The sequence below is a fragment of the Necator americanus genome, chromosome II, assembly GCF_031761385.1.
Source record: "Necator americanus strain Aroian chromosome II, whole genome shotgun sequence".
Classification (NCBI taxonomy): domain Eukaryota; kingdom Metazoa; phylum Nematoda; class Chromadorea; order Rhabditida; family Ancylostomatidae; genus Necator; species Necator americanus.
The window spans coordinates 14,630,423-14,647,081 of NC_087372.1; the positions used below are offsets into that span (position 1 = coordinate 14,630,423).

Consider the following 16,659-nt stretch of genomic DNA (forward strand, 5'->3'; position numbering starts at 1 on the left):
CTAAAAGTCCAAAAATGAATAGAAAGGAAGAGTGCATAGGTGTGACCAACGAGCTGGCTCTGTGTCAAGACATTTGCGGGTTTTGATCTACGGGTTCATATGCGGGTCGCATCCTAATTAGTATTAGCGGAGCGATTTTATCACGCGGAGGTCCTCTAATTTCACGGCAACGCGGCTACCTAGGTAAGCACAACGTTTTGGACTCTTGTGGTTTCGATTTTTGATGTAGCATCTTAAAGGAATGACGACTTGTTTTGGGTGAGGGATTTGAGAGGATATATCACAAATGATCTGACTTTCCAGGCTCTGACGAAGGCGACGACGCCAAAACGATAGACGTAATAAAGTTTGTTAACAATCTTGGCTGTTGTTTAAATTGGACTATCGACAAGTTGCAATTTCTATGCCAAGATTCAAGGAAAGTCGAACTTTCGCACTTCTTGCAATACTATTTACCTGTTGTAAACACCATTACTAGCTAATTTCAGTTTATAAGAGAGTAACAAAGTAAAATGTTTATATTTGGGAATTTCACAAAGTATAGTATTTTAGGAAGCAGTCATCCATATGCATTTAGGCTTTCCAGGACAAGTTTCACAAAACTGGCTAATCTCGCGCCGTTTTACCTTTTCTTGTATGTTTGAACATACTGCCTCTTTTCTTTCCTTTCCTTGATATGTGAAGTAAAAAAAAAGGTAAAAAAAAAGTAAAAGTGCAGTGCGGAAAACATCAGAAACGAAAATTTATTTCTTATGAGGAAGTACTGAAATAATCTGAACAAGCGTGTCGCCACTGGATTTAAAGTGGATATTTTCAATCATTACCAGCAGAGAGTAGAAAATCGACAAAAAATATTTAGTTCAGTTTGTACGACGAAAAAAAGTGGGATTATTCCCCGCACCTCTAGAAGTATCGTCGAAACAGTCCAAAATTACCCATCAGACTTTAATACTTCAATATAATAATTTATAATTCAATATAAAACTCCAACACTTGAATGTAAAGTGACGATCGTAAGCTAAAGGTAGTAGCAGAATGCTCCAGAAAGCGGCATCAAGTAAGAAGTAAAGAAGGAAATAATTTGCTGACTCTTTGATTTGCTCAAGGCGAGCTACACCCACGTCCTGCGGCTTGCTGTGCCCTGCGCGCTATCGAGTGATACAATTTTCTCAGCACACTAAGCTACAAAACAACGTTAGATGCCCATGGATGCAGCGGACAACTATTTTCGCTGCACGGAATAAGCTGTTCTTCGGTCTAAACAAATATTTGCAAAATTCTGAGATATCCTGTTCAAAACACACAAAAAAGAGCCAGATTCATAACCACAGAAAGAAGCGAAGAAAGAGAAGCTCCTAGCATTGTAATCCTTGATGTTCACACCTAAGAGCGGAATAAACTCATAATAAACTTCTGAAAGGCTCCCGGAATTATTTCCTAGAGAAAAAAGAAGCTCACGCACAACAATCCTCGCAAGAGGAGGCAGCCAAAAATCTGCAGCTTTTCTGGACCTGAAGATTTTTTGGAGAAACTCCACAACGAAATAGACTGGTAGCTACTTTTAGAGAGGAATTCATTACTCAAAGCGATAACTGTGCGCTGGGTTAGCGCATTATAGGTTTCGACACACTGAGTTAGCCAAAAGCCGATCCTGACTAACCGATTTTTCAATCATCCAACATCTCGAGTGCTCTGCAAAACCAGAATCCAATTTTTCTTAGATTATTATGCACTATTAAATTATTATAATGTCCCAGGAAAATAACTACTGACTCAGATGAGAATCATCTTCACGCGATCTTCATCTGAGTCAGTAGTTATTAGCTATTGTTAGTTATAGTTACACGCTCCTTCATCGTTGAATGACACCTCTACTTCCTTCCCGAACAGATTTTTGACATCACTGTCACCAAGCTAGCTCTAAGAAATAATATTTCACCTTCTTAGCAAAGAAAACGCTTACAGAAGCCTCAAAAACCCTTCTTCCTTCAGAGGCAACCAACAGTTCCATGCACAAAACGATCTGAAACTCGAGATCCCGGTACTTCACTGTGTTACTTGCAGTACGACAGTATACTTCTTAGACATTCATTCGTCCAACTCTGCGTTTGGGCTCGTAATCAGCTGCGTTACAACTACACCTCATACGTCAGCTGCAAGCACATGAAAACCTTGTATATGTTCGCTAACGCGATAGATCACACGCTTACAATTTAACCTGACTGTTGTTACAACGTATAATTGGTCAAAAAGACCTGACTACGGTGCAAGAATTTGGGAAAAGACTCTCTCCTGCTCCATCGGGAAGCGGCTCGCGAGGTGGCCAGCCGTCACTTCGAGGGCAATTTCACCAGTGAGCTCCTTTTGACCAGACTGTAACTTGATCAAATTGACCGACGAGGTTAAAAAGAGTGAATCGCTTCTACAAAACATATAGTTGAGCAATTTAATGAACACTTTCTGAAACGCTTACAACTCAAGAATGATAGCATATGAGAGCAACAAAACGAAAGAGTAGCGTCAACACACTTGTTTCTTTCAAGAAGCTAAAAGAAAAGCAAAGTTCAGTACATGAGAAAATGAACCTTGTTATTAAGAACAATGCCAAGAATTAAGAACGGTGCCAATGTACGACGTCCACCATTTAAAAAGACAATTAGCGCAAGCATTTACATCGAACGTAAAATTCAATTAAGAAATTAAAAAGATAACTAAATAAATTATTTAACAACATTATCATATAACTATTATAGCGCCTAGAAATAGAGGAAAGAGAATCCTGGCTGCTGCTACAATTTTGGTTCTACTACCCAATAAAATTCTGCTAATGCCTTGTAAAAAAATCATTCGAAAGAATACGCACTTATCGAGACAGGAAAGCAGAAGCTATCAGAAGCTCAGTTATATTCAATTCATAACGCTTTGCTAAAGACAACAAACAGACGGCTCAACTACGAACTAATGACTGAACTCGGCTTTTTCAATGTAACAGCAACAATTATGTGCTACACTGAATCAGAAGTAGAGAAAGAATCTGTCCATTCGCCGAAAAATCTTGAAGTGTAGTAATCCATTACTGTTTTCTTTTTCTGAAGCAATTCCTCAGAAAGCAATCCTTCCCCTTCCATTCTTTGCCAAGTGAACATATTCACGGGATGGTCAGGGCCCTTCCACCACCTAAAATCTCAGAGAACAAGTCACGTTGAGACAATGATTTCTTGCGTGTAGATGATTAATCTCACTTAAATCTTTGTATGATATAACTGAAGGAGTGCATGTTAAGAGTTCAAAGGTCGACCGCACGCTTACCTTACTCCAACATTGTAACCAACAACATAAACAGTAACAGCGAATACAAGGCCGGGCCCAATTCGTCGTAGTGGCAATGTAGCTATGTTCCAGAATCTAGATTGGTTTCAGAACGTCGAGGCTAACATATTCGGAGGCAGGACAAAATTTAAAATGATGAGCAAACGCTGAAGAGTTCAGCAAATTGGTGACTGATTAGTATGATAAATTCTATTTTCGTTCCATATTATGGTGATGACCGTTGCAAGTGAAGCTATTTTAAGCAGACTACGTGCTTGTTTTACTTTATTTTAGACTACTCCCGTTATTTTGTTATATGTGAAACGTGATCATTCTAGTCCGAAATACGCCCCACCCAAAAAATTCCGATCTCTGCTTCGCTCCAATGTTCTCGACAAATCTATAGTAGAGATGTGCACGATGAGAACACTGGATAATTCCGTTCCTCGGGCTGAAAGGCAGCAACTGGATGTGCTGCAGTGACATGCTCGCAATCAGCTGGGAACGGTTGGGAACTTCGCTATTTTGGACATGATCACTTAAGATCTTTCCTCAAGTGGAAACACTGTTGTATGATCCTTCGAAAAATTGAAGCAGTGATTTTCACGTATTCTCTTTCGCCTCTCTTTCTTTAAAGGCATCACCCCACGAGTCTGAGTTTCATGGGTTTCAGGCGGCTATTGCCTATACGGAGTCGCAGATTGTGGGAAGAGGGTGATTCCTTTCAGTTCGGTGCGCAGAGGTTGCGCATAGCAACAGAAGCCGTGTGAAAGACAGTTCTGGGGTCGTCCGTTTACACTGATACAGGGAGAGATGAACAGAATCTTCCCTACAATCTACGACCCGTATAGGCATTATCCGCCTGAAACCCGTACCACCTCAGATTGGTACTAAGGATAATCACAAATTCGTTCGAGCTGTGTTCCCTTCGTTAGTCAGTACGGGCAACTGCACCGTAACGCATCCGTGCCCGCATGGTGCGTGAATGTTGTTGAACATAGTGATAAGTACCATCGATCCACCAAAGTGGGATCATCGATATCACGACTGTACTTATTCATTGTAAGGTGTGTGAAAAGTACCAGCTAGCATAGCAAATACTGACGAGAGGGTAGCCACAACAATGAATGATGATGATATGACTTAGATAAGTTTTTTGCTTCGCATGATATAAATCTTATTACGTCACCCGCACAAAACAACTTTCAGATATTGATTCTGATCAGCCACCTAAAAGTGTGCAAATTCTCACTTTTCAGTCAAAGTTTCTGGTTTATGGACTAGTCGTTTAAAACCTATTTAACTAAAAAAAAGTCAGCCGTTGCTGACACAAGTATAGTCGGGTCCAAACGACATGAAGCACGGTATAGTTCCACCAACGGTCGCGCTAGACCAACGCTGTTTTTGATCGCTCTCAGCCGGCCTGCTTTGCAATTTTCCAAATTTTGCAAGGTGACATCTTCCAGATCGACATTCGCCACAACATTCTGTTTGTTGCATTTTTTTCTTTTCTTCTTGACTTCTTCGTCCTTTATGTTTCTTTGTTCGTATTTTGTTGTTTGATGTGTCCGCTTTTGCTATAGAGATCTATATTGCATATGTATTGTTCTTAAGTGATTGTGTTGCTTTTGTTCATGTATTTATTTTCAAGTCAAAGTTTTTTTTTGTAAGGAAGGGAGTGTAGGCGAAAAAACAGAAAAGGAACATTAACATGGAAATAACTTTGAACCAAACTTCAAAAGCAAAACATGAACGAAAGCAATACAACAACTTGAAGGCATTACCCCACGAATCTAAGGTGGTACGAATTTCAGGTGGAGTATTCGTATACGGGATAGTAGATTATAGAGAGGGGGTGATCCCGTACATTTGTTCCTAATTGCCGTAAACAACGGCCTGGAAGATACGGCTTCGGGCGTTCCGGCGCGCTATTTTCTACAAGAAGTTCGATCTTCCGGGCCGTTTTTTCGCGGCAACTGGGAAGAAATAGACGGAGTTACCACGCTCTCCATAATCTACTATCCCGTATACGAATACTCCACCTGAAATCCATATCACCTCAGATTCGTGGGGTGACGCCTTTAGGAATAAAACAGATACAATATATATCTCTATAACAAAAGCAAATACAGGAAACGTAACAAAACACAACAAAAAAGAAACATAAGAGAATAAAGTATCGAAAGCAGAAGCAAAATAAAATAAAAATAAACAAAACAAATAAATAAAAATAAACATCATTTGGCAAATTGTAAAGAAGACCGCTCGCAAGCCATCTGCGGAGGTCAAAGAAAGTGTTCCTCGAGCGCAACCGCTCGTGCAACTGCACCGTATTATATGTCGCACTGATCCGACTATATATGGATGATCCTGATAAATGTCCATAGGAGTTCGAGCAATGCATTCATACACGACAAAAAAGTTTACTTCGAAAGTTTATTTCTTAAGGACTTAAACAAATAACGTGATGTTTAGGAAACCCAAGAGAGTAATTATCCTTTGGAATTTGAAAGGCATGAAGAAAACTAGAAAAGTTAATAATACACAGCTTCGTGGGAACCTACTGCTTCAAAACAGTAGCGGTGAATTACCTCCTCCACGGAATCACTGGTTAAGTTCTCTCTACAATGACCAATTTTAGGATCCTACTTTTCGCATCGCAATATAATACTATTAGAGGTAAAATCAGGGAAACGGTACTAACATTGGTCACTTCGCCGAAATAAAGCCAAATTGCCAAATTTTGATGCTCGAAATTTCGTTTCGCAAACATCAACACAACAAGTCCCTCACCTATGCAAAAATTTAGAGACTCCTGTAGGTTTTGGGATGAACCTAGAGTTCGCCTTTTGTTCCATAGGCTACCAACGCTGAGACACATACAAGTTAATATACAGCAAACAATATACAAGTAAATAACTGCTAAAATAGGAGTATGCATAAAACACCAAGTAGAATCACTACAAAAGAAACATACCAAATATGTTTATGACGTCTAGCTTAAGTTAATCAATAAGACCGACACAACAATATAATTAACAGACAAGCGATAAGATGTGAGAAGTTGCTCATAAGTAAAAATCGCGGAACTAAATACATACATGGACTTCTATAATTAGTATCTTTTGTTTAACCTATTCTGATACGCACCAACTCCCTGCCGTGGTTTACCGATAGGTGACTCCCAAATTCCAGATGAACCACGCCGCGGATACCTTTTTTTATCTCCGAAAATCAACACGAGATCTGGCTGAAAACAGAAAAAGGATTACCCAAGCAATGGGAATGGCACCTTATTTAAAATGAAAAGCAAAAACAAAAACATTAACAAAGAATGAATGCTACATGAAGGCCTGTTGAGTAAACAATACTAAGACAAGAAAAAGAGAAAGTAAGGAAAAATACCAAGAAGAACTAGACTAAGAAGCGTGTTATTTGAACGATTTTTTAGAACTTCATCTCTTCTGTACAAGAAACTGAGTGTACGGTACTCTTAAATAAGTGTTAAATTCATATAGTTTCAAGTAACACTGATTCTACGGCTCTATATCACTTTTTTTCTACTGATTTTGAACAATAACCAGAAAAGAAATAAACATGGCGGGATGGAAAAGTGAAACAAGAAAAAAAAAAGGGAAAACGGAAATACTAACAGTTTCAATTTCTCCGAAGTAAAGCTCAGGATCAAATCCTCCGCTGGCGAGTTTCTTTGATTGCATTTCAATCGTCAGTCGGAATTCCGCTCCCTCTGCCCATGTGGGAACCTTTTTACGTGGAGCGTCCTAAACGCATCCGAAATAATATAAACTAACTTAACCGGCATACATGATGATCAGGAGGAATACCTCCTCATCGGTTTCATCCCCGCTCGAGAGGTCATCAATGTTGTAATTGTTATTAGTTGCAGCTTTGTATTTCTTATCAGGTGTCATTTCATAAGAGGAATGGTGAGACGAAGACTTATTATGGATGTGGGATGCCTGAAAGAGAGCGCAAAATAAAAATGACCACGTGATGGCGACGACCACGCAAAGATGATCAGGTGTAATAAAAAACCATTACAATGAACTGATTAATTATGAACAAAAGTAGTTAGTGTTAAAGAATGTAGAGCCAAAAACCTTGATTTTTGAATGTATGCATGGTGGTTTTGTTAACAACGGAACGAAAAACTTATTATTATTTACAAAAGACACTAGCCAGTTCAAGCCCAAAGCACAATAAAATCTTCAGCATCCAAACAATTAAGCTCATAAATGGAAACAGACTACGAAAACCCACGTTCATACTGACGTTGTCCAAGTGACGATTATGAAGCTCAGCGCTAGAGCTCACGTTAAGGCGGAACATAGCCTCCTCCTTTTCAATACGTTGTTTTTCCTTTTTTTCTGCTTCAGCCTCCTCTCGTAACCTCTTCTCTTCCTCAATTATTCGTTTTTGCTGCTCCTCTAACAGCTTCTTCTGCTCCTCTTTCTGCCGGCGTTCCTCCTCTTTTTTACGCTCCGCTTCTAACTGTTCCAACCTTTGTTGTTCCCGGATAAACGCCTCCTCATGTTCTTTCCTTTTCCGTCTTTCTTCCTCTTCAGTCAATCTCTGCTCCTCTTCTTTATTCTCTTTCTGCTGCTCTTCTTTTCTCTCTTGACCATGTGGCATATGTCGAAGTTCTTCTTCGAGATTAACCTCTTCCTCAACATCGTCAACCTCCATTTTTATGAATTCCACATAGCGATCTTCATTCAGTTTCGTGAATCTATCTTGTTCCAAGCGCAGCCTAAAAAAAACTTGACTCTTTTAAAACGAAAAACTGGACAAAATTAGAAACAAAATAATAAGCAACCTTTCTCTATGTTTCGCAAACCAGTCCTGGTTATCTTCCTGCTCTTCCTTATTTTCTAGTTCAGTTTCCCCTCGAGTTGACCCCACCTAAAATTTATTTAACTTTAGAAAGACTCTGTTCTTCAGAGGGAGTAAATGATGATGGGGTAATGGAGGATTATTGTAAGATTAGACGAACTCGGAGTCCATCATTTGAACCATCAGCTGTAGGTGCTTTGCGTGGAAATGGTTTACGACGATTTTCACGCGATGGCTGAAAATCATACTTTGAAATCGGTTTTGAAGAAACAAACATTGAATTGAAATTATGTAAACACCTTTTACCACTGGCAAGAGAACAAATGATATATCTCTCAAACAATTTTAGAAAGCAGTTTTGTTTGCAGTCATAGCTAGCAATGATTTCATTGCGTTGTCCTCAATTTGATATTGAAACCATTACACAATGAACTACAGATTAATTCAATACGATATAAAATGGATTTACAAAAACCACATTTGACAAGCACAAATTGGATGATTAAATCAAAGTGAAAAGACCAGTGCAAAGCGGTGGCTCACCGTGTTCATTGTAGGTTCTCGTGACGTTTCGCCATCTGCCTCCACAATCCTTGCTATTTTTGATGGAACACGTCCTGGGGTGGTTGGAAATAGAACCTTGAAAAAAGTTGTACTATGAGAAACTATTTCAGAGTACAAAAATGAAACCTTTGATGCAGATCGTGGCTGAGCGTTTGGAACCACTCTCGGAACTCTCGCTGGGCTAACGACACGAGAAGGTGTCCGCCTAGAAAAATGAGCTGAGTCTTACAAAACAATTAATGAGTCACTAAAAAAACAGTATTTCAATGCTTGACTCAAGCAGTAGAATTAGTTATTACTGGAACCAGATAAAAACCCCAAGTTACCTATACAATAACACCTACGCTGGACTCTTCTGTAGTCGAATCTCTTCTCGCCTTCGTTCATCTCGCTCTTCCTTCTTCTTCAACTCCTCCGCCTTCAATTTTTCCTCAGCTTCTTTCTGTTCCCGTCTTCTTTGGGCCTAAAACGGAGATTGAATGTAGCTATGAACATTATACCACCATCTGAAAGGATCTTCCATGAATTGTGTACCCATGATGTTAACAATATTTTTATTTTTTATTATTTGATGTATATAGAGATAAACTTCTACAAAACTCAGGATGCCTCTAAAATTTAGACATCATGTATGCTTCTGAAATAGTTAGATTGTTATTTAGAAAATATTTTGAGAAATGAATTAAGAGGCAAGTAGCAAATGACGTCCGTACAATTCGTTGATGTGCAATTGCGTACTACGACTTGCGCTGGCCAGAGCATATAATCGTTCCCTTTTGTTGACATTGGTCCACTTCTTAATTCTTTTCCTACCATTACTAGTCTTTTTATGCTCAATTCAGGTTTCCCTAGTTTTGCAATAAATTCAAAGTAATGGAATCGTACCGTCCTATGAGACGAATTATCATTAAGATTTCCAGCAAAAACGCCGCTATAGTACAAGGAAACTAAAGGTAACAGCACAAACAGTAGGCGCTTACTCTTAGCGCCTTCTCCTCGCGTTCCTTTCGAATTCGTTCAGCACGCTCTCTGCATTGCTCTTCTCTTAGGTAAGCTGCCTGCTGTTCCTTCTCCTTGCGTGATGCCTCTGCTTTCATCTTTGCTGCCTGAAGAAGCAATGAATGGCATATACACAAGGTAGATGATCTTAAGAAACTCCCTACCACAAGCAATTGTTAGAACAGACTTAAATAACCCCTCTAAGTATAAATTCAACAAGACATTATCTAATGCTAGTATTCCCTCTCCGATAAGCAAATTAGTAAGCAGTCTTCAATGATATGAGCCTCAAGTTTTGAGATATTTCACAGTAGTCATAACTGAACTTTTGTAGAACTGAACTTGGTCGGCTGTTCTCGCTAATCAATGTCTCGCACGAAAAAACCATCTTCCTAACTTTTTAGCGCAATGCTCGTATGTAGCGGAGAAAACGGCTTTTGCGTAACTTGCAAAACGACTGTCCAAGGGCTGACACACTCAAAGCGATCCGAGCGAAACTTTCGCGTACAGTGATTACCAGATCCACGGTCAATAAACTCATGAACATTTCCAAATCACCGCCAATAAAGTACAGACTAGTTGCAGCACTTCCGGAAGCTGTAAAAAAAACCGCGAGCGGAGCTCGTTGGTTCTGCCGTGTTAGCTACAACTAGGAACGCAAAAATCCATGATAATTATTCTTATAGTTTTTAATATGATTATAAAATGATGGTAGAAATTGTTACCATATTTATGCTTTCAGCGTGAGATGACGTTTTAACGTTGCCTTTTGAACGAGGAGTTCGTACAACAGCACGCTTTGGTGATAAAGCCCGAGCAATTTCCTGCAACTCAAATTAACATAAAAATATCTAATTAAACATATGCGCATGTTTGGAATCTTACTACTCTACACCTGCTCGCACCTTTTCCTGAGCATACCACATTCAGTTCCACCACAGAGGATTTTAGTGGGTATTCTGATTAATACACATTGCAGCTTCTTTAGTTCTTGATTTCCAAAAATGAAAAATAACACAAACTCATGATGAATAAGAGAAGGAATCGTCTGAATCCATTCGTCATATTTTGGTCAATTGGTAAAAGGTAATAAAAAGCACGTCGTCTCTACACCGAGTAACACACAATAAATTAAATTTTTGAACATCTCATGAAAGCGAAAGATAACATAGACTGCAAAGCCATAAGTCTTGTTCATACTGTGGTGCAGTGTTGGTCTATTGGCTGGAAAAATGAACAAATCCTCAACACCATTGAATTTACTTGAAACCCCCCACAAGTGTGCTACAAAACAAAAACAAGAAAGAAGAAGGCTCACCAGAATTTCGCCAATTTCGCCTAAACTTTAAGCAGCAAAGTTGGTTTTTTTGCATGCTCATGTGGTTGGTTCACAGGTCATTCTCCTGCTACAGATAGTGAAAAATAATTACGCGAAATGATTTTTCCCGAACCCAGAACGCCATAACAACGGTTACCATAGTTTGGGTGACCAACTTAATCCAGAACAGACGAATCCCTCAGGGGCTCCGCGGGAACGGGTGGGAGATCTCAAGCGGGCGGGGGAGGTTACACCACTTTTGTTAACCCTGAATGGTTAACCAGTAACTGGAGAGAATGAAGACCAATTATAACAACGAACTTTTTTGAGTAGTTTAAAAAGGTGGAATTCTAGCTAGTTAATATCATGAAAGAAATGATATCAAGATTTTACAGTAGATTCAGGAATTTATTTCACTCTACAAGAAAGGGAAATCAGTCTTTACCACAGAGATACTACCAACTGAGGCAAAACTACTTATGATTCTGTGACGTGAACATAATCACTTGTTGAGAAGCAACTATGTCTCAAACTAATTCTGAACAGGAAACCGACTGGTTACGTTGGAAGTAAGGTGTGGATGGGAAAAATCAGAGATAGCCAAACGCAAAACTTAAAGCAACTCAAATCACAAATGATCACCTGATCATCCATTACACGTTGAACTGCAGATTTGAATTCCCGCCTACATGGTGTCGTAACAATGTGTTGGTGGATTACCCTTGGTAGTCTTGTGTGCGATGCTCCGGCTGCTGCTCGAACTTCTCTAAAATAAGGATGGACTGAGAAGAAAGTAACGGGAATAGAGTATGAGCCGACAGGTAGCTAACATACGCTTCTGGGAATGCAGCAGTTGGAACGTCCTTTTGATGTGATCTTGACAATGAAGGGAACGCTTCATCATCGCAAGGTTTAGCTACAGACGTCTAAAAAAACTTCATTTTCGAAAATCAACACTTGGCTATAACTCCATGTCAATTTCGAAGAAGTTCGACATTGGTCTAAAGGGAATTGCATATAGAACCAATAAATGGAGACGTACGGTCATACATATATACACGCAATAGTCGGAGCCGGTGCTCCGACTACTTGACTTTTGAACGCTTGGCGAAAGGACCCCTTCACTTTTGGACAGATGGCGAAGGGATCCTCGTCATTTGAACTGCACCCTATGAGCTAGACCCTTTCATCTGAGGAGGCTTCAGCTCCTCCCTATCGCACCTATGCATACATGTTTATATTTGTCATCATTTGTTTTGCACTATTCTATTAACTTTCGTGCACCTCCTTCTCGAAAACCACGGTTTTTTGATGAGAAGGGTGCTGTAGTAACAGGTCTCAGATCACTTTCATAAACTGAAAATTCTAGAAAACTTTTGTGAGCTAATCTGTTTGGTCTCTGTACTTCCTATTGTACCACTATTTCCGAATAACACTAGTCTTGTCCTCTAACTTTCTGTGGTCAGTTTCTTATCGCAGTTCCTTTCAGAAGAATCTCTGCAACTTATTCGACTTGTGCTTTTATTCTTAGGGGTACACAAATTTTTTAATTCGGAAAACAGGTTGACGAAGTCGTTAGTTGAACAAAATTAGTAGCTGAACAGACAAGTTTGAGATCATGAACGCGTTCCCTTCATTTTGCGTTTTCTTCCGGATTTCAATAGTCACCACAATAGTCGCTCATACACAATTCTAAAGCAGAAATGACAGTTTTTTCGGTAGTACATGCGCGATCCGTTTAATCTGTTTAGAACGATCATAGAATTGGCTCTGATTCCGTCGGCAATTACAGCATGTCTATGTGATGCTAGTCCTAACAAATATATTGTGGAATATATACATATAGTAGGCTCATAACGACATGAAGCACGGTGCAGCGGCTGCGCTCGAGACGATGCGATGGAGCGTAGTAGTTAGGATCACGGGAGGAATCTTGCTAGCACCATCCATCGCTGCAGCTCGCGATGGTCCCACATCGATTTCAATCGCCATCCCCACCGTGCCTCTTCTAATGCAACCACTTACGCAAGGGCACCGTGCTTCATGTCGTTTTGACTCGACTATATATAAAAGTGAATTAGTTTAGGAGCTTCATAATTAGCACCGACGCCACTTATTCACTGCCTCGAGTAGGGAGAGCGAGTGGAGGAAATACATTGGAACACACAGACCCCTTTGGCAAACTTGAGTTGGCGCAGTTCATTTTCGTTCCGGAATAGTTCCATCTCGTAAATGTGTTAGAATGGATGAAAGCAACAGACATGTATGCCCACTACAATGTTCGTTTTTGCACGCTTTAAAGCTCATATTTTATGGAGTAAAAGGTGCAAACGTGAAAAAGTTCCAAATGACCACAAACGAGAAGAAATCTTGAGTGGAAGAAAGAAACTTACAGAACTTGTTCCTACTTTCATTCTTGCGGCAGACCTTAGAACCTAAACACGGTGTTTGATACTCCTCACATTTAAACAAAAATCAAAATGTGCTGATCCCACTCTCTTGGAAGACTCGTCCACCAAAGTATTAGCGACGCTTCTACCAGCGCGTTCTCGAGTAGAAGAGAGTATTTCTTGCTTAGTAACGACATTCTGCAAGTAACTATGCTGAGAAACAAAAGAAAATGAAGCTGCATCTATTGGTAATATGCGTCTGCCTGTTTCTCACTTTCAAAATCTGAAAAGCTGTACAACTACGCAACCCGCACACACTTTACTGAATCATAATCTGAACTTCGTTTCTTTCATAAGGACTTCACGCGCCTCTCTCGAAACGAAAAGTGGAATCAACTAACTGTAACTGAGGGCACTTCCACGTTAGGAATGGACAAAATTGGTTGTTCGCAGGAGTAAGTTGGTGGAGTTACGCATTCTACCTATAATTCCCTACATACGAAGAAACAATGCATTAAACAATAAGTTGCCTACCTTTATATGAACAGGATGCTGTGGTTCCGGTAACCTATCAGGATTCTCACTTGCAGATACATAAGTTTCTGACGTGGGAACTGAATCGCCTATACTGTGACTTCCAGCACTTGCAACTCGCATTGGTACAGTATCTTCAGAGCTCATTGGTATTCCTCCAACTGCGTCTTCGTAAGAACTTTCTCCATCACTTTCTTCACAAGAAGGCTCATCCTAGAACAAGGACATCTCAATTGTACACTGTACCAAACCCAAGAAAAGGAAATATCTTGAACAGTGATGGTCATGGGGGAATGTTGTGGAAAACCTAATAAGAACGTTCATCATACAAATGCGATTGGTTATTCGATTTTGAAAATCTCATTCTCAAAGATAGACATAGCCTGCTTTTCGGCATATTGCTCGCCATCTCGGTCAGAACACGGATTTGAACAGCTGCGATAGGAACAGAAAACAAGATTCCTCCTGGTAGCAACTAATATTTCTAAGATAGGTTAAGTTTAGAAAGCGTAAATAAATACGAACATATAGTGATTAAATGTACCATCAACAAGGTCAGTCTCTTCATACCAAAAATGGCAGTTCAGATCACTGCTCTGTTTCCTACTGCTCGCAATTTTGCAAGGGGGATTAGAATATAGAACTGAAAGAACTGCCTCCTTGTACACTTGCATGATCACTACTCACAAATCTTCTCGCCAATTGCAGAGTAGCGAAGCGTTGTTCGCTAAAATCAGTTAGGTTTAACTTTAGCAAAAGATCAACGAAAGTCATACAGCGGCGACATAGGCAATAAATTCACCTTTCTAGGCACCTACACAATATCTCCACATATTTTTGCACTCCACACGGAATTACACCTTTCCCGCAGATCTTACAGTCAGACCAAAATGACTTGAACTGGGGTGGAATTGCATAAACGGCTTCGCTTGAAGTTTCGGAGGAGACCGTTACTCATCTCTGCGATCTGATTCCGGCTTTATTCACAACCGTTTAGCAAGTAGTACTAAGTTTCAGGTCGTTTCGAGCCGACTCTGCAAGTGAGCCCCAAAATTTGTGCTCAGAGGCATCCCTTCCCTAGTATATTCACCGAACTGAACGGAAGAACCAACGTTATAAAATGAACTCCCCAAACCAAATTATTATTACTGTAGATTTTCGAAATAGATTGGTAACCGCATCGAAGACTGCGCAGTGCGACAGCGCAGTCGACAGCGATAGGGCAAGGACCTTGCACGAACTTCCATGTGAACAATAAAACATAGGAAATCTTGCATTATTTTGCACAAATCAAACAAAACTGACCTCATATAGATTCGAAACAACATTAAGTTGAAGAATAAGACTAAATGGTTTCCGATCTAAGCCTCACTAAAATACAACTAAGGGCTATACCCACAATTGTGACTATGACAAACAGGAATACTCATTTTTAGGAGGCATCCGAACATAAAGAGATTAGAAAATATAGAAGCCATCAAATATTACCCGAAAACGAGCCTCTAATGGAAAACAGGACGTGTAATTGTCATGTAAAACATCTTTTCATGTAAGATCCGAGAAAAAATATTCCACATCATAAATACTGCAAAGCACAAGAGCTAAAAGCAGTTTTCACTGAGATATATCATGAAAAAAGGAGAATATAACGCAAACCTGTGTTGTAGTGGTAAGTTGGACCTCGTCCTCACGTCCCATCCTTCATAAAAACGGAGGAATCAACCAAGATTTCACGACTGAAGAAGCATTAGAAAAGAGCACAAACCTATCTGACGACTGCTCCTCGAGAATTAATGAACGACTTATATACATCTCAACTGTCTCCCGAAAACGAGCAAACGCTACACCTCGGCGAGGGGTTTTTGGAACGGCTCTGCTTGGGGCACCTCTGAAGCGAACCAATTAAAAGTATAGCCTTTTTCGTTTGTTAATTCCACAGAACTAACGCTTCTGTCATCATTTCCTTCAGCGCAGCTTTTTGAGCATGGAGCCAGTCTGAGGCATTCGAGAAGTTAGCGCTCAGGTCCGCTATGGTCGCTGCCGACCCTCTCTCTATGATCTGAAATTTCCTATGAGATGGAAATGTTTCACAATTACAAAGTAAATCCTTTAAAGAGATTTCGCAAACTACACGGAACAATCTCATTGAATTTAACACATGCGATTTAAAAGGAAAGCGCATCGCAAGATTCCTTTTTTGTAGAAATACGTACCTCTTTAATCCTGAGCTTTGGGTGTGTTAGAATAATATGATTGAGTAAGCTTCGAGCAGAATCTGCGAGATCATCGCAATCTTCTCCATCCGACTCTTTCACTTCAGTAAGCGCTTTCGACTTCTTTCTAGTTCGTTTTGGAGGCATTTCTGTAGCTGAAACATACTGTGTGAAGAGTAAATTGCGCTGACCCGTTTCGATTAAGAAGACATCAAAACACGCGACGATAGAACAAATGCGCAAACAAAACACTTATGTAAAACAATTAGCAACAAACAAACAATTACTCAATAATGTGACAAATTCGAAGAAGTGATCTCCCAGTCCTCAATTTATGACATTCCCGATGCATCATTTCACCTCTCTCGGAATCAGTGTAACTTGGACTATGACCGAAATTTCGCCTTTCAAAAGTAGTACCGCACCACCTACTACAGCGTGGCACTGGAAAACGGGGAATTTTGGGAAAAAGGGAGTA

The 16,659-nt window shown here is 39.9% G+C and overlaps 2 protein-coding genes across 3 annotated transcripts; both read right to left on the minus strand.

Annotated features, from left to right (window-relative positions):
• Nucleotides 1–3,005: 3,005 nt before the first annotated feature.
• RB195_017857 (uncharacterized protein) lies at nt 3,006–6,167 on the minus strand (the record flags this gene model as incomplete). The annotated part of the gene is made up of 3 exons (XM_064185041.1): nt 3,006–3,177; nt 3,310–3,405; nt 6,103–6,167. The coding sequence occupies 3 exons, from the start codon at nt 6,165–6,167 to the stop codon at nt 3,006–3,008; spliced, it is 333 nt and encodes a 110-aa protein (XP_064040922.1).
• Nucleotides 6,168–6,318: 151 nt separating this feature from the next.
• Nucleotides 6,319–16,328, minus strand: RB195_017858 (uncharacterized protein; the record flags this gene model as incomplete). 2 transcript variants are annotated; one of them, XM_064185043.1, is made up of 22 exons in its annotated part: nt 6,319–6,398; nt 6,460–6,559; nt 6,963–7,091; nt 7,155–7,289; nt 7,591–8,080; nt 8,147–8,232; nt 8,324–8,398; nt 8,707–8,802; nt 8,854–8,932; nt 9,072–9,190; nt 9,708–9,833; nt 10,452–10,550; nt 11,687–11,810; nt 11,879–11,970; nt 13,438–13,479; nt 13,540–13,632; nt 13,836–13,916; nt 13,969–14,181; nt 15,625–15,667; nt 15,734–15,856; nt 15,915–16,027; nt 16,182–16,328. In XM_064185043.1, 22 exons carry the CDS (start codon nt 16,326–16,328, stop codon nt 6,319–6,321), a joined length of 2,685 nt encoding a protein of 894 aa, XP_064040923.1. The 2 variants fall into 2 exon arrangements, with proteins under 2 accessions (XP_064040923.1, XP_064040924.1); XM_064185042.1 differs by lacking the exon at nt 6,319–6,398 and having other exon boundaries at nt 6,425–6,559.
• Between the last annotated feature and the right edge of the window lie 331 nt (nt 16,329–16,659).